At 36.3% G+C, this 24,206-nt stretch overlaps 1 protein-coding gene across 2 annotated transcripts in view; it reads right to left on the minus strand.

The window, feature by feature from the left end:
• The window catches only part of Spt5 (Transcription elongation factor subunit Spt5), a 457,857-nt gene that overhangs the window by 303,460 nt on the left and 130,191 nt on the right, over nt 1-24,206 (minus strand). For both annotated transcript variants that reach the window (XM_090382503.1, XM_090382504.1), the window contains exons 6-8: nt 22,307-22,406; nt 8,353-8,487; nt 4,187-4,303 (exon numbers count right to left, since the gene is read on the minus strand). In XM_090382503.1, coding sequence (XP_090238629.1) covers nt 4,187-4,303; nt 8,353-8,487; nt 22,307-22,406 — 352 coding nt within the window. The remainder of the gene's footprint in view (nt 1-4,186; nt 4,304-8,352; nt 8,488-22,306; nt 22,407-24,206) is intronic.

The raw sequence follows: 24,206 nt of genomic DNA on the forward strand, positions 1-24,206 counted from the left end.
AAGGTACAACATGGCCTCTATTAACTGGGTAGATATCGCGCAGAGAATGAATACAATTGAACTGTGGTATGCTTTTAAAACATTAATCACAGATGCCTTGAATGTGTATTTACCATTAAAAAAATACTCCACCAGGAGAGTTCCAAGTTGGATGAATAGTGAAGTTGCCACATTACTTGAGCAGAAAAAGGTGGCATGGAAAGGTTACAGAGCAATAAAAAGTACTGAAGCCTATAACAGCTACAAGGTGATGTGTAATAGAGCCACAGAAAAGGTTCGACAGGCAAAGGCAGTTTATGAGAAATCACTAGCAAACAGAGCAAAGAGGGGGGATAAAGAATTCTTCACATATATAAATGCCAAGAAGAGCAGGACAAACCAGATCGGACCTTTACGTAAGGGAAAGGGGATAGTAATAAATACACCAGCTGCCGTTGCAGATGAACTCAACAGTTATTTTGCATCGATATTTACAAATGAAAAGCTTTTTGTGGCAATGGGAAATTGTGGGAGCGAAGTTAAAAAATATGTAATTAATGATATTGAAATTTCGCAAGATTATTTAATGAAAAAACTTTCAAGCCTACAGACCAGTAAGGCTCCTGGAGCTGATGGAATATACTCTATAATCTTAAGGGAGGCGGCAAGCAAGTGCACTGAACCATTGAGGCTAATTATGCGAGCATCGATAGACTCTGGGGAGATTCCCTTGGATTGGAAAAGTGCAAATGTATCTCCCATACATAAGGGTGGTTCTAAAAGTGAAGTTGGAAATTATCGACCTGTCAGTCTGACTTCAGTAGTAGGGAAAATCATGGAGGCAATGATCAAGGGTGGAATTCAGGATCATTTGGATCGAATTGAAATTCTCAAGGATACTCAGCATGGTTTTGTAAAGGGAAAATCACGTTTAACAAATCTGGTTCGCTATTTCGAAAGGGTCACTCAAGTGCTGGATTTAGGGAATAATTTCGACATTGTTTATTTAGATTTCAGCAAAGCTTTTGACTCCGTCCCACATGAGCGGTTGCTTTATAAGCTGGAACAGGTTGGAATCACTGGGAAAATCCTTAGATGGATAGAAGGATGGCTTCAGGGCAGGAGGCAGAGGGTTGTGATAAATGGCTATTCCTCAGGTTGGGTTGATGTAAGAAGTGGGGTTCCCCAAGGATCAGTATTAGGACCACTGTTGTTTTTAATTTTCATAAACGACATTGATGAAGGGATAGAGGGCGTGATGTCTAAATTTGCAGATGATGTTAAAATTGGTAGAGTAGTTAATGATCACTGTCAAGCTGAGCTTCTTCAGATAGACCTAGATAGACTTCAGGAATGGTCAGAAAAATGGCAGCTATGCTTTAATCCAACAAAGTGTAAGGTATTAACACCTGGGAAACAGTAATCACAAAATAACTTATTCACTTGGTGGAGTTCAACTAAACCCAGTACTGGAGGAAAGGGACTTGGGTGTTACGATACGGTCAGACATGAAATTCTCTGAGAATTGTAAACAGGTTGCAAGGAAGGCCCATGGTGTCCTATTGATGACCTATCAAAGTTTTGCAAGTAGAAATAGGGACGTGATAATCCCATTATATAAGGCTTATGTTAGACCACACTTGGAATACTGTGTTCAAGTATGGAGACCGCACCTAAAGAAAGACATCGAGCTTCTTGAAAAGGTGCAAAGACGGGTACTCGCCTGGTGAGATCGGCAAAAGGGCGTCCTTATGAAGAAAGACTTCAAATATGTGGGTTGCAGAGTTTGGAAACTAGACACCTTAGAGGAGATTTGATTGAGGTGTTTAAGGCTCTGAGAGGCATCAGTAAAATGAATGAGGACGAAATTTTCAAGATTATAAATGATGCTAGAACTAGGGGACATAAATTCAAGTTACGGGGGAAATGTTTAGATTGGACTGCAGGAAGTTTTATTTTAGCCAGCGAGTTATAAATTACTGGAATAAGTTGCCTTCATGGGTGGTAGAGGCCGACAGTTTGGGGAAATTCAAAGGTCATCTGGATAGTACTTTCGGGTACGGGAAGCGCATAGGATGATAGGTTTAATTTTCTTTTCTTTTTTTTTTTTTATTAATTATTATTATTTATTTATTTTTTGGCTGGTGCAGCATAAGTTACAGGCTTTCTTGCACCATGCGGCTGTTAGTAATACTAATAGTTTTGCCAATGATAGTACATTGCACTCCACTTTCTGTTTTGAAAAACCTTTCCCTGCTCAATCACCTTCAACTTCTCGATTATCCACTACCAATTCCTCAAATGTCGATCTCCAGGAAATTCTCCAGTGGGGCAAAGACAACTTAGTTGATTTCAATCCTTCTAACACTCCATCTTGTTTTATATCTGGCAAAAAGAATTCTTCTGCTCCTATGCTTATCTTTGGTGACACTTCAATTTCTAGGCAAAATGATTTATCTCTTTTGGGGATTACCCTGACTACTAATCTCTCTCTTTTGGCACACACATATTACAAATATTGCTTCCTCTGCATCTAAAAACTTGATTTTCTCTTTCACTCTCGGCGTTACTTTTCTTCCAAACAGCTATTCATTCTGTACAAATCACAAATGGGCCCTACCACAGAATATTGTTCCCACATCTGAGGCGATGCCCCCCAAAACCTCCCTCAGGCTACTAGATTCCATTAAGAAGAGGGCAGTTAGGTTAATTAATGACTCCTCTCTAACAGAATCTCTCCACTCGCTGTCTCATAGACATACTGTTTCTGCTGCATACCTTTTCTACAGATACTTCCATGGGCACTGTTCTTCTGAATTGGTTTCTATAATTCCCGCTCTCTCTTTCAAAACACTTCGAACCTGTGCCGCCACCAGCCAACATCCATTTACCGTCCAACTTCAAACTCACAGAACAAACTTTTCATCTTCTTTGTTTATTCATTCAACTGCCATTTTCTGGAACAATCTTCCTGCATATGTATTTCCTGAAAATTACAGTCTACAGATGTTCAAGTCTAATGTCAACAAATATCTTCTTTTGTCTTCTCAACCCTCAACCTCCTACCCAAGCACGGTACTAAGTACTATAGGTACTAATACCTCTCATGTTTGGGGTTTTCATAAAAAAAAAAAAAAAAAAAAAAAAATTGCAATGGGAAGATAATTGGATGGGAGGAATTTGTCACCCTTTTTAGGAACTGGCTGGACATGAGCAAATTTCTAAGCAGAAGGAAAAACATCTTTGGAATAAGAAAGTGTAAAAAGGCAGCAAAGGCCATCAGGACGTGGAGCTTTCTTAGCATCAAGATTCGTCAAAAATCCTTCTGACATCCTTTTGACAGAAGAGTACAGGAGGCATTGAATGGAGTGTGTTGGGTATGGTGGGAGCTGTTTTTCCAAGTTCATTAATACATGAGCTGGAAGAAAAATGTAATGTATGCCTTCTGCAGCAATTGATAACTGGCACTATTTGTATCTTATGTGACAGATCATAATCTCCTCTCAGTTGTGCTACCATGTAGGTCATTATTCAGAAAAACAAATGATAGGCATTGTTAGTGAAACTGCACAAATTGGGTAAGTGAAGGCTGCAAAAAAAATTCGATTTTCAACTGCTACAGACGGCACTAATTAAAGGGATTCCAAGCTATATCCCGTGGCGGTGACCCTTTTCTAATAATAAATATGAGAGGAAAAAAAAAATGCTGTCATGTCTAAAGCAATGCTTTTGCCAATGCTGACACTGAAAGACAATTAACTCAGTGCAGGCAGTGGAAAGTGACTATATATGATATCAAGCAGGAGATCATCTTCTGAACAACCCGAAAACAACATGTAGGATTCCTTCAAAGTCTGTCAGGCAGGTTTTAAGTTTTATATCAAATGTGTATTTTGTCAATGAAATTTAATTCTTAGTTTAGTGTTAACTACAAAATAACATCATGTTTTTTTTTTTGGGAAGCAATGCAGTTTTTTATCTATTTTGGCAAAAGAACATCCTGTTATCCTCATGCTTACAAATGCCTGGTATCCAGCTTTTTGAAGGTAGAAAGTTGGCAGCTTTGCACTATTTGCAAAATAAATGCAGTAAATATTCAATTAGATATATTTGCCTTGGTTGAAAACAAAAAAAACTAGCCAGGTCAAGATATTCTGCAATATAATTGATTTTATAGTTAAAAAAATAATATATTAACTAAACTTACTTGTGCAAGATCATCTTTGAAGATTCCACGTTTTAATCGTACCCATTGTTTGGGCTTCAGCTGAGCTTGTTCCTTAGTCACCCTTAAAACATCTGTCATTTCTTTAATTGGCACCATCTAAAAAAATTAATGATTAATACTGTTATAGTATGCTAGTTGGCTTAATACTGCTTTAGTACTAGTTGGATAAAAAAAAATATATATATATCAGCATATTCATCATTTAATCATAAATTCCGTAAGAAAGTTTAATCTTGAAGTGCTTTCCCAAAAAAACTAAACCAGAAATATATAGATATTGAAATATAGTCATAATGGCATATCTATTTTGCAATAAGCAGCTGGTGCTTATGTTGCAGTTGTTTGAATGGAGGGAGGGGAGGTTAATGGTGTACATGTTGGCATGGCCAAACTGCACCTATTAGTGTGGAGTGATGATTAACATTATGAACAAAACAGATTTAAATGAAGCCATATAAGTTAATCTTACTTCCACCACATTATAGTATCCAATTTGGACACTATGATGTGACTGCAAAGGAACTGTAGGCAAAAAATTATTTTGATATCATATACTTGGAATTCAGGAAAGCTTTTGATACTGTTGGACATGAAATACTACTGTACAAGTTCGTACAATATGGCATTAAGGGCAAGTTTCCACAATGCATAAAAGGATGGTTGAGTGGGAGAAGACAGAGTGGTAATCAATGGACACTGCTCTTCTTGGACTAATGTTATTAGTGGACTCCCAGAGAGTTTGGTGTTGGCCCCATTGTTGTTTTGTATATTTAAAAATGATATTGATGAAGGTATATCAGGCTTAATGTCCAAGTTTTCAGACGATATGAAGGTTAGTAGGGTTGTTAATGACAGTAAGGTTGGTACACTAAGAGGTAGTGCAGAGGTAGGAAGTGAAGTGACGCATATGGGTAGCAGTAACCCCAGAGTAACATACCAACTGTGGGTACTACACTGAGGGTAGTGGAGAATTAAAAAGACCTGGAGGTAACTGGGCAGTAAGATATGAAGTTTTCTGAACAATGCAGACAGGCTGCAAGAGTAGCTCATGGGATTTTGTCAATGATATATAGGAATATTTCTAGCAGGAATAAGGAGGTAATTATCCCCTTGTATAAGGCAATGGTCAGGCCACACCTTTGGTACTTCATGCAGGTCTGGAGACCTCATTTTAGAAAAGAAGTTGAGCTACTAGAATGAGTACAGAGAAATGCAACGAGATTATAGAGTTGAAACAAAGGGTTGCTGTTACGAAGATAGGCTTAGTTTTAAGTTCTGCAAATTGCAGCCTCTGGAGACTAGGCACCTGCGAGGTGATCTGATTGAGGTGTACAAGGCCTTGAATGGTTTGAGCAAGCTCAATGCTGATGGAATTCTTCCTCTTCCTCAGATTCCACATCTTAGTGGGGCATAAATTCAAATTGAGGAAAGACAGTTGTAGAATAGATGTGCGGAAATTTGCCTTTCGTCAACAGGTCGTTGATTGCTGGAACAAACGTCATCTGTTGTGAAAGTTGAGAGCTTAAATAAATTCAAGGCTGAACTAGACAAACTTTTAGAGTGAATGGATGTGTGAAATGGGAAGCTTTCTTTTTTTGGCTGATGATAAATAAGTTTGCTTTCTTGCATTATATGCCTCTACTAATGCTAATACAACTTAGTTGCAAATAACACATCCTAGTTCATTTCACAAATATATGTGGTCTCGATTCTAATCTCAACGATGTCCATTTCCACTTGCAGTCTGCCAAATCCCATTTCCTTTTTCTGACAGAATCTCAGTTATTGTTTGATTCAACTACTTCTCATCTCAGTTGTCCAAATAATTCTCTGTATGATTCCTTTCGCCTCAAAGGTGGTACTCGTGCATATGTCCGTTCCGATATTCCGTGTCAGAGAGTTGGTAATTTGGAATCTTCTCTGGCTTAATCTCTCTACCTCATTGTGTCAAATTCATCTGTTGTCTCTACTGTTCTCCCAACTCCACTAATCACTTGGAGCTCTTTGACTTCCTCCAGTCCAACTTTCCTACCAGGGAGGTAATTTTCCTTGGTGATTTTAATTTTCGCAACTCCAGCTTGCTTCCGTTTACTAGTCACACCAACCCAGCTGGTCAAGATGCTGAGGCTTTTGCAATTACTAATGACCTTGCACAGATTGTTCATTTATCTACAAGAATACCAGAATTGTTCATGTACATTGAATTGTAAGGAAGAAAGGGTAATGCAAGCAGTGAGGGGCAGACAATACTCAAGCAATAAAAAGAAATGTGTTAAATGCGTATGGCTAATCTGTATGCTGCAAAACGCAACCTCTTCAATTCTTCTTAAACAGAAGCTGCATCTCCAACAGTTGTGGAGTCTGTTTCATTTGAAGGAGCTGATTGTATATGTGTGTTTCTTGTTCACTGAGTCAACTGTAAGAGAAACATTACAATCAGTGGAAAACTGAGACTGATTGTTTGGTTGTTTAAAGGTTTTATGATGCATTAGCATCTGAAGTTGCACATGCCAGCATAAAATCAGTGATGTGAGTTAGTTGTAAGAATAGGTATAATGAGAGTGGGAATAATCTACAGACCAGAGAATCGTGGTGGGTAAGATAAGGGTCTCTACATGCAGATGGAATGGGCAAGCAAGCTCGAGTGTCTTATTATGGGTGATTTCAATTTGTTCTTAATTAAATAGAATAAATAGGAGGAGACCACACTATGAGGATCAAAATTGTTAATAAACTAGATGATTATTTATATCAGCATATTAAAGAAAATACTAGGGGTAAGAATATTCTACCTCTCATCATTACTTACAAATCAAATGACATCAGAGGGCTTACAGTACAGTACAGTACAGGAACCAGGCAGTTAGTGATCATGCAGTTGTTAGTTGGAAGATAAAGTAAGATGTTGCAGAAGTTACAGCAAAGGCACGGGTTTTAATTTCAGAAAAGAGGACTATGAAGTTTAAGGCACTATGTGGCATCCATCAATTGGGTAGAGCAAATATATCAGAATTATGGAATATCCCTTGGAAGAGAGTACAGCAAGAGGGGAATGCTGAGATGGTAAGTCTAATAGAGTTGAGCTGAGCTGATTTGTTTTCTTTTTATTCACATGCATGAAAAACTGCTTACCCCCCCCTCGTTATTTGCTCTCTTAGCCATTACTTTCTTGTACTAAACCTTTGCCATTCTAACTTTTTCTGTGGTACTATTGAAGATAATTTGGTGCTATTGGTCTTGTAGATGTCATAGGCTTCAGTATGTTTCATAGCTCTAACTTTCCAATGCCATTTTTTTCTGCTCTTGTTAGGTGACCACATAAAATCTCTTTTAACACCGAACACATTAAAACTACAAAAAATTTATTTAATCGTTTGGTGCTACTGCAGTGGATGCTGCACAAAATTTTGCTTAAAATCTGTAGGTTATTTTCTTTTTTCCATGCTTTTCATATATTAAATAGTAAATGCAGAATGACACAGGAACAAAAAAGCATGTAAAATCTGCTTTTATGAATTGCTTTAATAATGTATCAATAAATTAAAAAACTAAAATGTTTATATAGTTTTATATAGTTCTTCCAAATATTTATCCAATTCCCCTTTAAATCTGTATAAGCATCCTGTTTCAACAAAGGTGGATGAAAACTTGAACTAAATATTGGTATGTGTTAGCCGTATAGTACACAGAAGCCACAATCTCTTGCTGCATTGGCAAAAAAAAAAATAAAAATAAGAGAGAGAGAGAGAGAGAGAGAGAGAGAGAGAGAGAGAGAGAGAGAGAGAGAGAGAGAGAGAGAGAGAGAGAGAGAGAGAGAGTTAAAAAAAAAAAAATATATATATATATATATATATAAATGTGCTTCTCTCCTCACGTAGGTAATTATCCAGTTAACCTTTGAATTTCTCCAAACTGTCAATGGAGGCAACCTGTTCCAGCTCACTGGCTAAAGGAAAACTTCCTATAATCCTACCACTAAGGCTTCTTTCTTAAGCATATTCTTGAGGAGCAACACGGGGAAACATGTGAAAAAGATGTTAATAGTAAGCTGCCACTTTAAAACATATGCAAATTTAAAGAAATTGCACTTTAATAAACAATGATAAAAGTGCAATTTAAATACAATGATATAATCCTGTACTTACTGTTTGCTGATACTGTCCCATTCGAAGGTTTCCCACACCTTGAATAGCTTGCTTAACATGAGTCTGTTTATAAGCTTCAATGTAAATGTATCCTTTGACACCTTCAGGAGCAACAATGCTTTTGATCTGCAGAGGCTATAAATATAATTTCAGATGTAGATATCAAAATTCATGTTGGAAGAATGAAAATAAACATGAAAGCAAAATCAGAAAATAGAATTTTGAAATCCAGCAGAAGTAGTAGCAGTAATATTCTCATATAATAATATTATTACTAGCAGTATCATTAGCACTAGTAATTTTTCAAAATAAACTAATATTGAGTAAGTAAGCCACTTTGTAAAAAAAAAAAAAAAAAAAAAGTTTATTTGCTACTTTACTAAAATCAATTTAAATACCATACCCACGTAACAAAACTTTCATGATCTTCAGCTCCTGTCTCAATTGTAAAAAATTGATCAAAACACCTGAAAAGTTTTAAAATATTAAAACTAACCTTTTAACCTCCAACAGGCACAGCAGATTGACCCAGTACCAGGCACAGACAGTGACCCAGTAGTCACTTGTACACCAAGTAGTCATAAAGTACTTCCTTACTGAACAAAACAGAATCTTTTATTCTTGTTTTAGATTTTCCAAGATAGTAGAAATGCCTATCACTGTCAGGATCCTTTAATCACTTTAGTGTGCTCCGATAATCAACATTTAAAAGAGAAGTGGAGGATTTGAAAACTGTTCGTAAAATAATTTTTCAAATAACATTCCTCACCATATACAGGTTCAATGACTTCAGTACATCGAACAGAGGTGCACTGGCATAACATTTAATAGAAACAAGATAATTGCTTTAGTGAAGTCACAAGAAAGGATCATGAATGGACTTTCAGCATGAATAGGGCAAACATGCCAAGAGTTATCAGTCTACTTGGCCCTTTTAGGAGTGCTTTCGGTGTATTGCAATTCAGAAGTTCTCTTCCTTTGGGAGTTCACTAAACTCGAGTTCCTAGAGAATTTTGAAAGGTCTTGATATGAATCAGGATTTCAGGAACTGGATTTTGATATGATTCAGTGCTACGCACTAATGAAACTTGTACTTTTAACTTTGGTAACTGAAAAGTATGGCTTTTCTGACCACTTCTAACTTCTTTAAAGAGACTTGTCAAATGTTGCTACTATTCTATCAATTTGGTTACACATTGAATCAAAGACTACCAAACTGTACACATATGCTTCAAAATCTTTTTTTTTACTTAAGTGCATGCATCAGTTGTTCAAACCCATCTTTCTTTAGAGCAGCGTTTCCCAAACTTTTTTAGTCACGGAGCACTTTTCACCTCACAACATATTCACCGAACGCAAATTTAGCTGGAGCCAAAGAACTGTTTGCTAATATTTTATTGCATATGATGATCAGAAGTGCATCAGGAGCATCTTTATTTCCACCACATGTAAAGCCGAAATTGAAATAAATGTCATTATACTTTCGTTTTGGTCTTTCATTAGTTGGTTCCTGTGGTTTCACTTTGGATTTCTGGGGAACAAAAGGCTGCGATTGTTCATCCTCACTTTCAAGTGTGACAATATTGTGTTCATTTTCAGTGACTACAGTTGTATTACTAGAAGTACTTGCTTCTCATTTTAAAGTTCCTTTTTTCAATCACCAATCCATGTTGACATATTTTAATAATATTTCAAAATACTAATAATTATCAAAAAAAAAAAAAAATTATACAAGGAAGTGAGTTTAGTTATGATATCGGTTTGCTTCGCTTCCTCCTCTTCTTCAATCTGTGTACTCCACGCTAAATCGCATATGAATGGCATACTAGATCACCACATTGCTATTTTTTTTCTAGGTATCATTACCTCTACGAACATGCTTCTCTATGCAAAAGCCTGCCAAAATAAAGTGTTCCACAGTCAGTTTGAATATTAGTCTATGCCAGTATATTAATAACTGAAAAAAAAAAAAAAAAAAACTTATGTTAAATATTATAATGATACAAAATTGGTGTACGCTACAAATATGCAAACTTTATTTATTTTATTATTATTTTTTTAATTATTAATTACGATTTTTTGCGGAACACTTGTTCACATCTCACGGAACACAGTTTGAGAAACATTGCTTTAGAACATTGCTCTCTAGATAGCAATAAATGAATACCAAGAATTTACCACCAAATACTCGATTTCCTGTGCCTCTGTAGCCAGGTGGGAAGGAGCAGCAGCAGACGCATAGCACACGCTTCTTGATTAGACCAGGGTTCGACCCCGTCACCACCAAATACGGAGGATGCGGAAAGGTCAGGGAATGACCACCGCACATCCCCGGAGCAATATGGCCTTAGTTGCTAATGCTCCTAAAAACCAAACAACAACAACTCGATTTCCCTTTTTAATACCCTTGGTACCACAGTTTTTAAGCCTAACAAACAGATGCATCATCATCACTAAGTGACAGATATACCTTGGAGAGTCACCTACTAATGTTTATATGATGGTTTTTTTTTTTTTTTTTTTTAATTAAATTAAAAAAGGTTCCCACAAAAGTATATATGAGGGGTGTTCAATTAATTATCTACCTAAGGTACTTCCCATAGTTATATTTCAGTTATTCATGATTTATCATGTTCCTACATATCTCAACTTGAATCATACTAATTTTGATCCCACTATGTTTTTAGGTTGTGCTACTGTATCAGAAAGAAAGGAAGACACCTGTATCAAATTATGAATTTGCTGAAATTGGAGCGTCATTCAGTCATCAAGTTTCTCACCAAAGAAGGAAATGGGTCAAAGGCCATTCATGAAAGGATGGTGGCTGTGTATGGCAACAGTGCACCTTCAGAGTTCCAGGTGAAATTCTGGTCAAAACAATTCAAGTGCAGTAGAGTAGAGAGTCTGTCAAAGATGATCCACATCCAGGGCCAGTGACAGCGACCACACCAGAAATGTGCCAAGCTATGGATACCCTTGTGCTGAATGACAGATATTTAAAGGTGTCCCAAATCTCTAGGGAATATAAAATATGTGAGGGAGCACTTAATTCCATCCTCCACGAACACTGGGGATGACTTAAGTCAATGCAGCAGAAGCAATTCAGAGTATGGTATTGCGAGGAGAATTTAGAGCTTTATGGAAGGGATCCTGAGATGAAGCAAGAATCAATGCAATGGTTCTCCCCTACCCAAAGAATTTCAGACAACCTTCAGCTGTCAAGATTATGACCACCATTTTTTTGGGATGCTGAGGGAATTTTATATTATATGTTAACTATTTGGAATACAAGCAGACAGTCACTGGGGAGTCATGTGCATCCCTACTGTACAACCTAAGGGATATTATAAAGGAAAAACACTGCAAAAATTTTTCAGGTGTGCTGCTTCTTCAGGACAACACACCAGTGCATAAGTCACATGCTGCTGCTGCTGCTGCTGCTGCTGCTTTGAGAGACCGACTTTACAGAATTCACCCATTCACATTACAATTGGGATCTGGACCCCAGTGACCATTTCCTGTTTCGACACCTCAAGAAAATTGGATGTGGACATCACTTTGCTGATGACAATGAACTGAAGTCTGCTGTTTCTACGTTCTTTGATGGACAGGACAAAGAATTATTTGTCTGGTATTTCCTCACTACCAATACATAAAGGTGGTTTCTATCTAAGAGTTCAGTGGGAAATTACAGACTGGTCAGTCTAACTTCAGTAGTAATGAAAATCATGGAGGCAATGATCAAGGGTGGAATTCAGGATCATTTAGATAGAAATGGAATCCTGAAAGATAACACGGCATAGTTTTGTAAAGGGAAAATCATGTTTAACAAATCTGGTTAGCTATTTTGATAGGGTTAATCGTGAGGTGGATTTAGGGAATAATTTCAACATTGTTTATTTAGATTTCAGCAAAGCATTTGATTCAGTCTCACATGAGCATTTACTTTATAAGCTGGAACAGGTTGGAATCACAAAGAAAATCCTTAGATGGATAGGATAGTAGAATGGTTTCAAGGAAGGAGGCAGAGGGTTGTGATAAAGAGTTATTCTTCAGATTAGGTTAAGGTATGAAGTGGGGTTCCCGAAGGATCAGTATTGGGACCACTGTTGTTTTTGATTTTCTTAAATGACATTGATGAAGAGATAGAAGGTGTGATATCTAACTTTGCAGATGATGTAAAGACCGGTAGAGTAGTTAATGATCACTGCGAAGTAGAGCTTCTTCAGAGTGACCTAGATAGTCTTCAGGAATGGTCAGAAAAGTGGCAGCTATGCTTTAATTCGGCAAAATTCAAGGTCTTACACTTGGGAAACAGTAACCCCAAAATAACTTATACTCTTGTTGGAGTTGAACTAAAGTCAGTAATGGAAGAAAGGGACTTGGAAGTTATGATATAGTCAGACGTGAAGTTCTCTGAGCATTGTAGACAGGCCGTAAGGAAGGTCCGTGGTGTCCTATCGATAATTTATCGAACATTTGCTAGTAGAGGTAAGGACGTCATAATCCCATTATACAGCAGACTATTGATTAACTGGGACACTTCAAGACTCCAAATTTAAAAAAAAAAATAATAATAATAAAAAAATCAACCAGAAACCAAAAATTCAAGTAATAACTAGAATAGGTATAAACAGATATTTTGCAAGTCGTAAATAAACGATAAGCGGAATTATAAGTCGTCATTGGGAGTTCAGTGCACCTATTATCTTGCAATCCCCAGTCTTCACACCCGCCGGTAAAAAAAAAGAGAGAGAGACCAAATGTTTAGTTTGTTTTAGTGCGTTGCATCCATTTTTGTGTTCCGTTGCAGCACAAAAAGAGAAATTTTGTTTCGTTATTTATGTCAGGGATGTCGGATTTTTTTTTATAGTAATTTTTTGAAAACGCAAAAATGATGGATAAACGCAAAAGAGTTGTATTTTCAGTTAAACAAAAACTTGAAATTATTCAAAAGTTTCAAAACGGTGCATCTGCTAAATCTCTAAAGAATCATTATAATAAGGATGTATCAAAATGGCCAAACATTAACAAGTATTGTGCGGAAATAAGATTTGTCAATAATAATATAGTAGCAATATATTACTAATCATTCCCGAATTACGTAAAACTCGACGAAGTAAGAAGTCCTGGAAGGTATCTCTTACGTATGTCGGGGACTTTTGTATTTTTGGATTAACCGGGAAATCGATTAACCAGGATTTGTTTTTTACCATCTATCCCGGAAAACCGGGTCTACTGTTGTTAGACCACACTGGGAATACTGTGTTCAAGTGTGCATACCACACCTAAAAAAAAAAAACACATTGAGTTTCTTGAAAGGGTCCAAAGACGGGTAACTTCCCTGGTGAGATCAGAAAAAGGGTGTTCATATGAGGAAAGACTTCAAATATGTGGGTTGCACAGCCTGGAAACTAGGCACCTTAGAGGAGACTTGATTGAGGTGTTTAAGACTTTAAGTGGCAAGGGTAAAATGAATGACGTTGAAATTTTCACGGTTATAAATGATTCTAGAACTAAGGGCCATAAATTTGAGTTACGAGGGAAGACGTTTAAGACTGGATTGCAGGAAGTTTTGTTTTAGCCAGTGAATTATCAATTACTGGAATAAGTTACTTACATGGATGGTAGAGGCTGACAGTTTGGGGAAATTCAAGGGTCAGCTGGATAGTTACCTATGGGAGGAGGGAAATGCATAGGTTTTCGATTTCCTTTTCTTTTATTAATTATTCATTTTATTACTTCTTCTTCAAGAGGAGTGTTTCCATTTACGATGGGTTTCTTCAGCCTACAAGTTATTTCTTGTTAGGAATTTTTTCCCGCCATAAAGTACGGTTCAAGGTGTCTTGGTCCGTTAAGCCTCGGGCTGTCATGCACTCTCGTACTGCATCCATCCATGTCCTCCTAGGTCTTCCTCTTCTCCTTCTTCCAGGAGGTATCCATTCCAGAATAGCCTTTGGATATCTGTTTTCTTGCATCCGTTTTACATATCCATACAATGTTAGATGCTTTTCTTTGATGGTGTCAATAATAATCTTTTTCACTTCCATTTTTTTTCCTTATGTCTTCATTCCGTTTTCTTTCTCTCTTCTAGAAGTTCCTGCTGAGCGTCTCCAAAAATCCATTTCTGTGGAGAGCAATTTGTTTTCCACTCGCCTATTCAATGTCCAGGTTTCCGCTCCATACAATAGAAGACTTTGTACAATTGTTTGAAATAAGTTTCTTTGTTTTGTTTAGAATATTTTTGCTCCACAGAACAGAGTTTAACATGCCAATAGCCTTTCTGCTGTCTGTAATTCTCTTATTGATCTCTGCTTGGGATGATCCATCACTTTGTAAGATTGAGCCCAAATATTTGAATTTATCGACTTGTTTGATTTTAAAACCTGCAATATTTAGAACGTGTCCTGGCCCTGAAGACAACATTTCAGTCTTCTAAAATTGATTTTTAGACCCCATTGTTTATATTCCTCAAACAATTGACGACATGCATACTTTGCATCTTCTCAAGTCTTGTGCTATCACCACCTGATCATCTGCAAAAAGTAAATTGTGAATATAGGTGTTCTTATTAATCGGCAATCCCATTTTATTACATTTTTTTGAACAGGATCTTAGGGAGATGTTGATATAAATTTTGAAAAGGGTTAGTGACATGCAACAACCTTGTAATAAGCCTTTTGAAGTGTGGAATTCAGGTGACAAAGCTGATCCCAGTTTAATTCTGCATTTATTATTCCTGTAAATTGCCTTAATAATGTTAATCACAGTTGTCCCTCAATATTTGCCTCTTTCTATGCTTCCCATAAGAGTTTTCTTGGAACACTGTCATATGCCTTTTCAAGGTCAATGAAAATCATAAAGATTTTTTTCCCTTTTGATTGGAATTTTTCAAGGATCTGTCGTACTGTTGAGATATGATCTATACATGACCTCCCAGCTGAAAAACCACTTTGTTCTTCTGATACCTTGATTCGGGCTTCTAAATGGCTCCTGATCCATTTTCCAAGGATCTTTAACAGCGGATTCAGGACGCATATTTCTCTGTAATTTGAACAGCTTTTCCGATCGCCCTTCTTATAAATTGATGTAATATATCCTGTAATCATTTCTTTCGGTATTTCTTCTCCTCTCAGTATACTATTTAACAGTTTTTGTATCAGAACAGCCACCCCTCTTCCTCTATATTTCAGAAGTTCCATGTAAACTCCTCCAGGTCTAGGTGATTTGCCATTCCTTCCTGCCTTCCTTCCTTTAGCAGGAGTTCCACTTCCCTAACAGAAACTTTTAAGCCCAAGTCTTCTACACCAAAATCCTCCATCGTCTTGAACTCTTCCCGGTCTTCTTTTAAAAGTCCTTCATAGTACTCCGTCCAGTCTTTCAAAGGTATTAATTGCAAACCAGCATTGTGTTTATTCTGTTTTCTCAAGTCTATAAGGACCTTCCACGATTCCGCTGATTGCTTGAAGCCCAATTTGCTATTAATAGTTGCGCATTTCCTTTCCCATTCTTCATTTTTCGCTTCTACTACCAACCGATTGGCTATTTTCTTTTTTTCAACATAAATGTTCCTATATGCATCATTCCTATCACCCAGCCATTACTGATATGCAAGTTTCTTTTCCTCTACAGCAGCTCTTACTTTCTCTGTAATCCAGGTCTTTTTTGGTCCTTGGCTCTTCTTTTTGCCTAGGATTTCATGAGCTATTTTTATAACAGTATTTTTTAAATATTCGTAGATTTCTTCAGTATTACTTTTTATCTCTATGTTAATTGCAGCATCCAATCTTTGGGTGAAATTGTTTCTAATGCTGTCGTCCTGGAGTAAGTCAATGTTAAATTGATCCACTTGTAGTATTTCTCCTTCCCTGAATTGTTGGTTGTCCACACATATTTTCTTAATCCAGTTCCACCTCAGTGTTGTTTTAACAAGAAAATGGTCAGATCCGCATTCAGCTCCTCTATAAACTCTGACATCTTTCAATACATATGTCCCTGAATGTTTTGAAATAATGTAATCTATAACTGATCTAATTTGTCTTGTCTCCTGTGACCAAGTATATTTATGGATATCTTTGTGTTGGAAAAATGTGTTGTTTATTCTCAAGTCGAACTGTTCACGAAGATTGCATAGTCTATCTCCGTTGTCTTTCCTCTCTTTCTCTCCAGATCTTCCAATAACTTTGCTATTTTGTTCAGTTGCTACTCTTGCATTGAAATCTCCCATTAGAAATATCTCTTTGTTCTTAGGAATTTTTTCTATTAGTTCTCTCAGATCCTCCCAAAATTCATCCTTCAAGGGGCGGTGTCATTAGTCGGGGCATATATTCCCAAAATACATATTTCTCTCCCGTACATTTTCAGTTCCAATGAGATCATTCTTTCATTAATAAATTGCCAGTTTTTGATGTTGTGTCTCAATTTCTTTTTAACAGCAACAGAAACTCTTGCTCTTTCACTCTTATCAACTCCACTCCAAAAATGGTAGTATTCTCCCATTAATTCCTCTCCACATCCCTTTTTCTTTGTCTCTGATAACACAACGATATCTAACTTGAATTTTTGCAGTTCATCCGAAAGAAATTTTCTTTTAGTTGAAAGGCCTTGAATATTCCAGCATCCCAAAATCATAGTCCTTTTCCGTTTGCTGAGTCGTTTCCAAAAGTGCAGTCCACTTTCATTTTCACTTGTAGGTAGTTTAGAATTTGTGTATTTTTTACACTGAACGAGGAGCTAGCCCGTTGTGGCAACCCCCCAACCTAAATTCATTTTATTTAATTTTATTATTCTCTCTTTTTTGACTGGTGCAGCATAAGACAGCCTTTCTTGCCCCATTGGTCGTTACTAATACTAAAATGGAACAGTCTATTGAAGTTCAGGGAAGTTACATTGAAAATTAAAAAAAATTTAAAAATTAAAAAGATTTCTGTCTCTATCTCATTTCCTTCATAGGTAGGTAGATAATTTATTGAATGCCTTTGAATATCCCCAATTGTTTAAATTCTAATCTCCAGGTAATTATTTAATGGGGATACAGAAAACTTCCTAACTTGTGTTAAGAAGTCATTATTTCTCACAAATTGTTTAACAAAAAAGAGATTGTTTTTCAAATCTAACCTTCTATAACACTCAGATTTCTAAACAAGATTAATCAGTTATTGGTTGTTGTTTGTTAGTTGTTGGGCATCAGCTGCCGCGGCCATAATGCCAGGGTTATTGGTAATTAAAATGTGTTTTTTTGCTTTTTTTCTCCCTTAGTCCATCCTATCATGAAATATTGTTCCCACACATGTGGTGGTACTCCTAAAACTTCCCTCAGATTTGACGCTATTTAAAAGAGGGCAGTCAGGTTAAATAATTATCCTTCCCTTACAAACTCTCTCTACTGTTTCAAAGCTGGTTATTTTCTGCCATACGTCTTTTCTGCAGATATTTCCACTGCCACTGTTGCAGACATTCTCTCAGATATGCCAAGCTGTGCTTTCTACTTGGGCGAGTCAAAACGTTGATGGAACTGATATTCGGGTGACACGAGTCCGGTGGACCTAATTTCAGCAAAGTCCATCTGGTTTGTGACAATCAAATCCTCTCTTGTATCTTCATGATGGTGGGAGTGCTAGTAACCCTAGTATAACCCACACGTGCAAGTCCTGAAATACAGTGCCGCGGCACCTAGTACCCTGTAGGTGCAAACAAACATAAGCATGGGTCGAGGTGTGGCACCCACACTATATGGAGAAATGCCACCACTCTGTGTTACCAGGCAATACCACCACTTTGCCTACTGGTGGCTTGAATTGGTGGAACCAATGTTTAGTCTCTCTGGAGACTAAACGGCAACCCCAACTAACTATTCCATCATGCAGTACGACTGATGTCTTTTGAGATTATGATGGACATCAAAGCAGAATCCAATCTTTCTGACATTTCGAGGGGGGGAGAGGTTGGCCACTAGATAGACCACTGAATTGAACCTACTGGTAACTCTCTCTAGGAGGCTTCCGGATCAGCTAGTGTATAATCTTGCTGCCTCTACCTTGCCAGATACTGGAGAAAGTCGCTAGTGTGATTGCAGGGGAATTGTCGTGGCCACATTATGTCAAGGAGCAGGGTATATTTTAATCATGTATACACCATATCCAAAAATTGCATTACTTCATACAGCATGTCCCCCCCCCCCCACACACACACACACATTTTCTTACTACAGAATACACAATTAATTGTCTAACAGAACTAACTTATATGCAAAAAAAATTTAAAACACTCCCTTGTTCATTTCATAAATATATGTGATCTCAGTCTCTAATCTCAATGATATCCATTTCCACTTAGTCCGCCAAGCTCCACATATTTTTTCTGACAGCATCCCAGTTATTGGTTGATTCAACCACTGCTCATTTGTCCGAATCATTCACTGCATGGTTCCTTTTGCTTCAAAGGTGGTATTTGTGCATATGTACGGCTGATATTCCCTGTCAGAGATTTGAGTAATTTGGAATCAGCTCTTTTCGATCTTCTCTGGCTTAAATCTCTCTACTAAAATCTCTCTACCACATTCTGTCAAATTCATCGGTTGCCTCTATCATTCTCTCAACTACACTAATCTCTTTGAAACTTGATCTTCTCAGGTCCAACTTTCCTAACAGTGAGGTAATTTTCCATTGGTGACTTTAATGTTCACAACTCCTCTGGCTTCTGTTTTCTAGCCAGACAGACCCAGCTGGTCGAGATGCTGAGTATTTTGCAATTACTAATAACTTCACACAGATTATTCATTTATCCTACCAGAATACCAGACAATCCTAACCACGCAACCAACACGCTTGATCTTTTTCTCACAAACAACCCCCTCTAAGTATATGGTAAGGTGAGTGGTCCTCTAAGCACCTCAGATCACAACTTGGTGATGGTTTCTTCTTCAGTGGAGCCTTTCTCTCATGGCCATTCTCAACATTATGTTGCATTCTTGTAAAGCCAAAGAATATAAGGTTCAGAATAGCCTTTTTCTCGTGGCCATTCTTAACCTTATGTTGTTTGGCTTTACAAGAATGCAAAATGAGATGATCTGCGAGATTTATTTTCTTTTTTTCCTTGGTTGTATTACTGTTTCAATTCTTCTGATATCAACGTTTGCTCAAACCGTGTCAGTTAAATTATTCTTGTATGGATGGAATCCTTCATTCCACACTCCACTTTAAAATAAATGTGTTAAGCTCTTTAAGAGAAGAATGTTGCATATCATAACTGGCAAGTTTCCAGTTATAATATGCAACGTAACTGAAAAGGCTCATTCAAAAATCTCCAGGTTCATTTTCTGCCTATGCCAAAAGCTCGCAGCAATTGTAGAGCTGTTATTAATGAGTCTGAACTAGATTTTGAACATGCAAATGGTAGCCAAACATTCTAGTCTCTTATCAATGCTATTGGAGCATTGATAAGAGATTGATCTCTGGTCCCACTTCTATCAAAAACAGATAGTTATATTGCCAATTAAGCCAAAGATAAAGCTGACCTGCTAGCATCCTATTTTAATTCAAAATTGTGTATTGCTAATCTAGGTAAACCTCCTGCCACCATTCCCTGTAAACTCCATTCAATGCCTCCTGTAGCCTTCTGTCAAAAGGAAGGATTTTGATCAATCTTGATACTAAGAATGCTCCAGGTCCTGCTAGTATTTCTTGTTCTTAAAACCCATGCTCCTGAACTTAATCCTGTTCTGCATTGTCTTTTTTCGCTTTCTTATTCAAAAGGCGCTTGGAAATTTGGCCCTAATCAGCCAGTTCAACTTTATATGGGCTATAGCAGAAAGGGTTATGGATTTCCATCTAACCAAGCAGAACAAATTGAAATCAAATATCAGGTTGGAGATCAGTGTGGCTGATTACTTCGAGCCGGAATAAAGCCATTGGAGGTACATTATTTTAGATTAAACTGCTGCTGTCTTTATCTGTAGTACAAAATTTAATACTATCACTGGCCATGCATACTTTATATATGCTAATGAAAAAATAAATCTTGAATTATATTAAGAAAAAGCACCCTCTTTTGTGAGATGAGAAGCTGAACTGATCCAAACACTGCATGTTTCTTAAAAGTAATGGCTTTTCTTTAATTATTATTCTCTGAAGATAGTAAGTATTTTGAGAAAGTGGCATGTTTGTGGCACTGTAATTAAGTTACACGAGAAGAGAAAAACATATTCATATTGAAGATTCATTAAAAATACTTAAATCCAGAGACTGTCGTGAACAACCATTAAAACTTTTAGCTACTTTTTAATTAGCATGTAAAAGGAGGCCAATTTCCTCCCATCCAATTATCGTCCCATTGCAATTACTTCTAGTCTTTATAAAGTAGTGGAGAAATCAATTAACCAGAAATCTAGAAAACGTCCAACTGATCAATGATTGCCAGTATGGATTTCTTCAGTATCCATCCACTGGTTATATATGGACTTATGTTACACATCTCTGGAAAAATTTAATGGCTTTTGATCGTGTTTTGCACAAAGTTCTTCTAAATAAGCTTCCATCTTATGGTTTGCCCACTGTTCTTTGTAATTGGATATTCAGTTTCCTCTCTGACCGCAGGCTGTAGCTGATAGTAGATGGCTCTCTGTTTTCTTACTTTTCCACTAATGCTGGTGTTTCCTAAGGTTCAGTTATTTTTCCCACTCTTTTCCTCACGTATATTATGACCTTCTTCCGGAAATCCTATTCATAGTTTGGCTGATGACAGTACATTGCATTCCACCTTCCAGTTTGAGAAACCTTGCCCTGCACAAACAGCTTCAACTTCTCGAACATCCACTACTAATTCCTTAAATGCTGATCTCCAGGTAATTCTCCAACGGGGCAAAAATAATTTAGTTGATTTCAATCCTTCTAAAATGCAGTCCTGTCTTATAATCCCGCAAAAAGCATTCTTCTGCTCCTACGCTTATCTTCAATGACACTCTGATTTCTAGGCAAGACCATATATCTCTGTTGAGGAATGCCCTGACTTCTCTCTCTCTCTCTCTCTGCATAAACACATTACAAATATTGCTTACTCTGCATCTAAAAAACGTGATTTTCACTTTTGCTCTTGGCATACTTTCCTTTCAAACAGCTGTCCACTCTGTACAAATTGCAAATCTGTCCTACCATAGAATATTGTTCCCACATCGGGGGTGGTGCCCCAAGACCAATCTCCATTCAAAAAGAAGGTAGTTAAGTTAATTAATGACTAATCTCTAACAGAGTCTCCACTCTCTGCTCACAGATTTCTATTTCTGCTGCATGCATTTTCTACAGATACTTCCATGGGGTCTGTTCTTCTGAATTGGCTTCTATAATTCACACTCGATCTCTTTCTCTTCCAAAGCAGTCCGAACATGTGCCACAACTAGTCAGCATCCTGTTACTGTCCAACAACTTCATTTTTCTTCTTGCTCATTCATTCATCTTCTTTTCTCAACTAAGTATATAGTTCCTAATACTTCTTGTGTTTCGGGTTTTAATTATAAAAATATAATAATAACAATTCCAACGCTCTCAATCCAAACCAGCAGACATGAGCACTAATCTGTTTGAATTTAGACAGAGAATGGGAACAGCCACAACAGAATCACAGAACTAATATTTCTTCTAAATGATTTCACAATTCAACTTCTGTTCTTTGGAACAACCTTCCTTCATATATATATATTTCATTACTATAGGATCTTATACCCTTCGTGTTTGGGGTAATTATTTCAAAAAAAAAAAAAAAAAAAAAAAAAGGAACAGTGATTTGATGGATTCATCACTTCTACCAAACTGGCTATAACAAGCAACAGTGCTAATACAGTCTAACAAACTGAAAAGCAGACAAAAATATGACAAAAAAATTTAAAATTTATACTGTCCTCCATTTTAAAAATTCTGTAATTTCTATTTTATTTATTTCTTAATATATTAGTTTTACTTACTTCATCTGTATATTGATATGCAATAAACTTTCTCATCAGCTGAAGAACAGTACCCTTTTCTTCGCCAATTCTACACTTGACCATCCACAGATTAGGATCTCTATTAAAATAATTAAGTACTTTTAGCAAGAGAACCTAAGTAATGGTTAGAGAATCAATTAGACATGGAATTTTAAACATTCATTCACCTCCTTAATAACTAATATCGCAATAAAAAGCCATACTCACACAAAAAATTTTATTAGTTATGTGATAAACTAAACAGGATGATCAACTATTAATGTTTTCCTGTGCAAACTTCATTATTTTGTACTGAACAGTTCAAAATGCCAGATTGTCAGAAGTCATTAATAGAGCCCAGTAAATATTATTTAAACAAAATAAAATACTATGATTTTTAGCGTTTCTCACCAACCATTGAAGTAAAAATGAAAACCAAAATCTTAAAAAGCTTTATATTTAAATTTACAATAAATTTACAGTAGATCAAACAAAATAAATGTGATTATACAAATAAAATGTTACTGATAATAAAATACTGAATTAAGATAGAATAAAAATAAAACAAATGTAGTTTACAGTGAATGTACAAATAAAATGATAATAAAATACTGAAATAAAATGCAATAAAATATACTAGATTAAAAGCGCTAAAATAACTGAAGCTTTCAAAGGCTTCTGCCTTCTTCCTCAACAGTCTTCCTCATCATAGTACGAATATACCCAACCCCAGAGGCTTATTTGAAGAACAAAATAAAATATTTAAATATTTTACCATCTAGCGCAGCAATGCAATTATGAAATCCAAATAATATATACCATTGCACCATGTTTTCCATAAGGAGTTTCCAGCTTTTCAGTTCTCACTTATTAACTGTAATAGCAGACACCACATACAGTAACTGATCCTGACTAGGGTTTTTTAGACCAAGTACTCGGTCTTGAAGAGTCTTTTATTAATTACTCGGACCCGATACTTCGTTTGAGACTTGAAGAGTCCAAACCTTGCTTTTCCGTTGTTTTAATTACTGTTATCTTCACTTACCTGTTAAATGTTCTAAATATAACTACGACCTAATCATATTGCTATTTTTTATCTCATATGTGAGATGGTGCTGCATTGAAATAACTCTCATTGTTCATTCATATAACACGTCATATCAAAAAAATACGATCGCAAATATTTTACAATTTATACAAGCTTCTTTACTGTTTCTGCATATTTTTATGTATTTTTGATATGAAGTTAGATAGTAAGTGATTTATTTTGTAATTATTTTTCATGGATGTGCACATTTTCTGTATTATATCAAGTTTCACGGAAACTGATATTCTCTGAACAGTTCAAATTTATAACTCGGAATAACCTTTACTTTTAACAAATTAAATTTGCTACTCTACTCTCATGATTATCTTGTCTTATATAAAATTTTAGACACATTTTTACCTGTTAATATTAACTATTCTGTTCTTTATTTAAATATATTAATAATTTTCATACAATTTCAGATAATTTGAAAAAAAAAAAAAAAAAAAAAACTTTAATTATGCCAAAGGAAAAGAGCTCAAAGGTTTGGGAACACTTTACAGCAGGACTGAACTCCGAAGTCCAATGCAAGATGGAAACAAAGATGGAAACACTTCAACTATGATAAAACATTTAAAAACTAAACACCGAATAATTTTGCAAACAGAAGATGAAAAACAAGAAAGAACGTAGTTCTTCCAAAAAAGTAAAAATTTTAGATTATTATTTTGTTAAAAAAATCTTCGAATGAGATTGTTTCGGAATTAGCTGCTGCTGATAATCTACCTGTAAGAGATTACAAAATCTAGTTTTATTCGAGAAAGTCTTTGTAATTCAGGTTATAAGCTTCCTAAAGCAGAAAAAGACGTGATG

This window comes from Mastigoproctus giganteus, chromosome 10, assembly GCF_048544385.1.
Source record: "Mastigoproctus giganteus isolate SK-2022 chromosome 10, ASM4854438v1, whole genome shotgun sequence".
NCBI classification, from domain to species: domain Eukaryota; kingdom Metazoa; phylum Arthropoda; class Arachnida; order Uropygi; family Thelyphonidae; genus Mastigoproctus; species Mastigoproctus giganteus.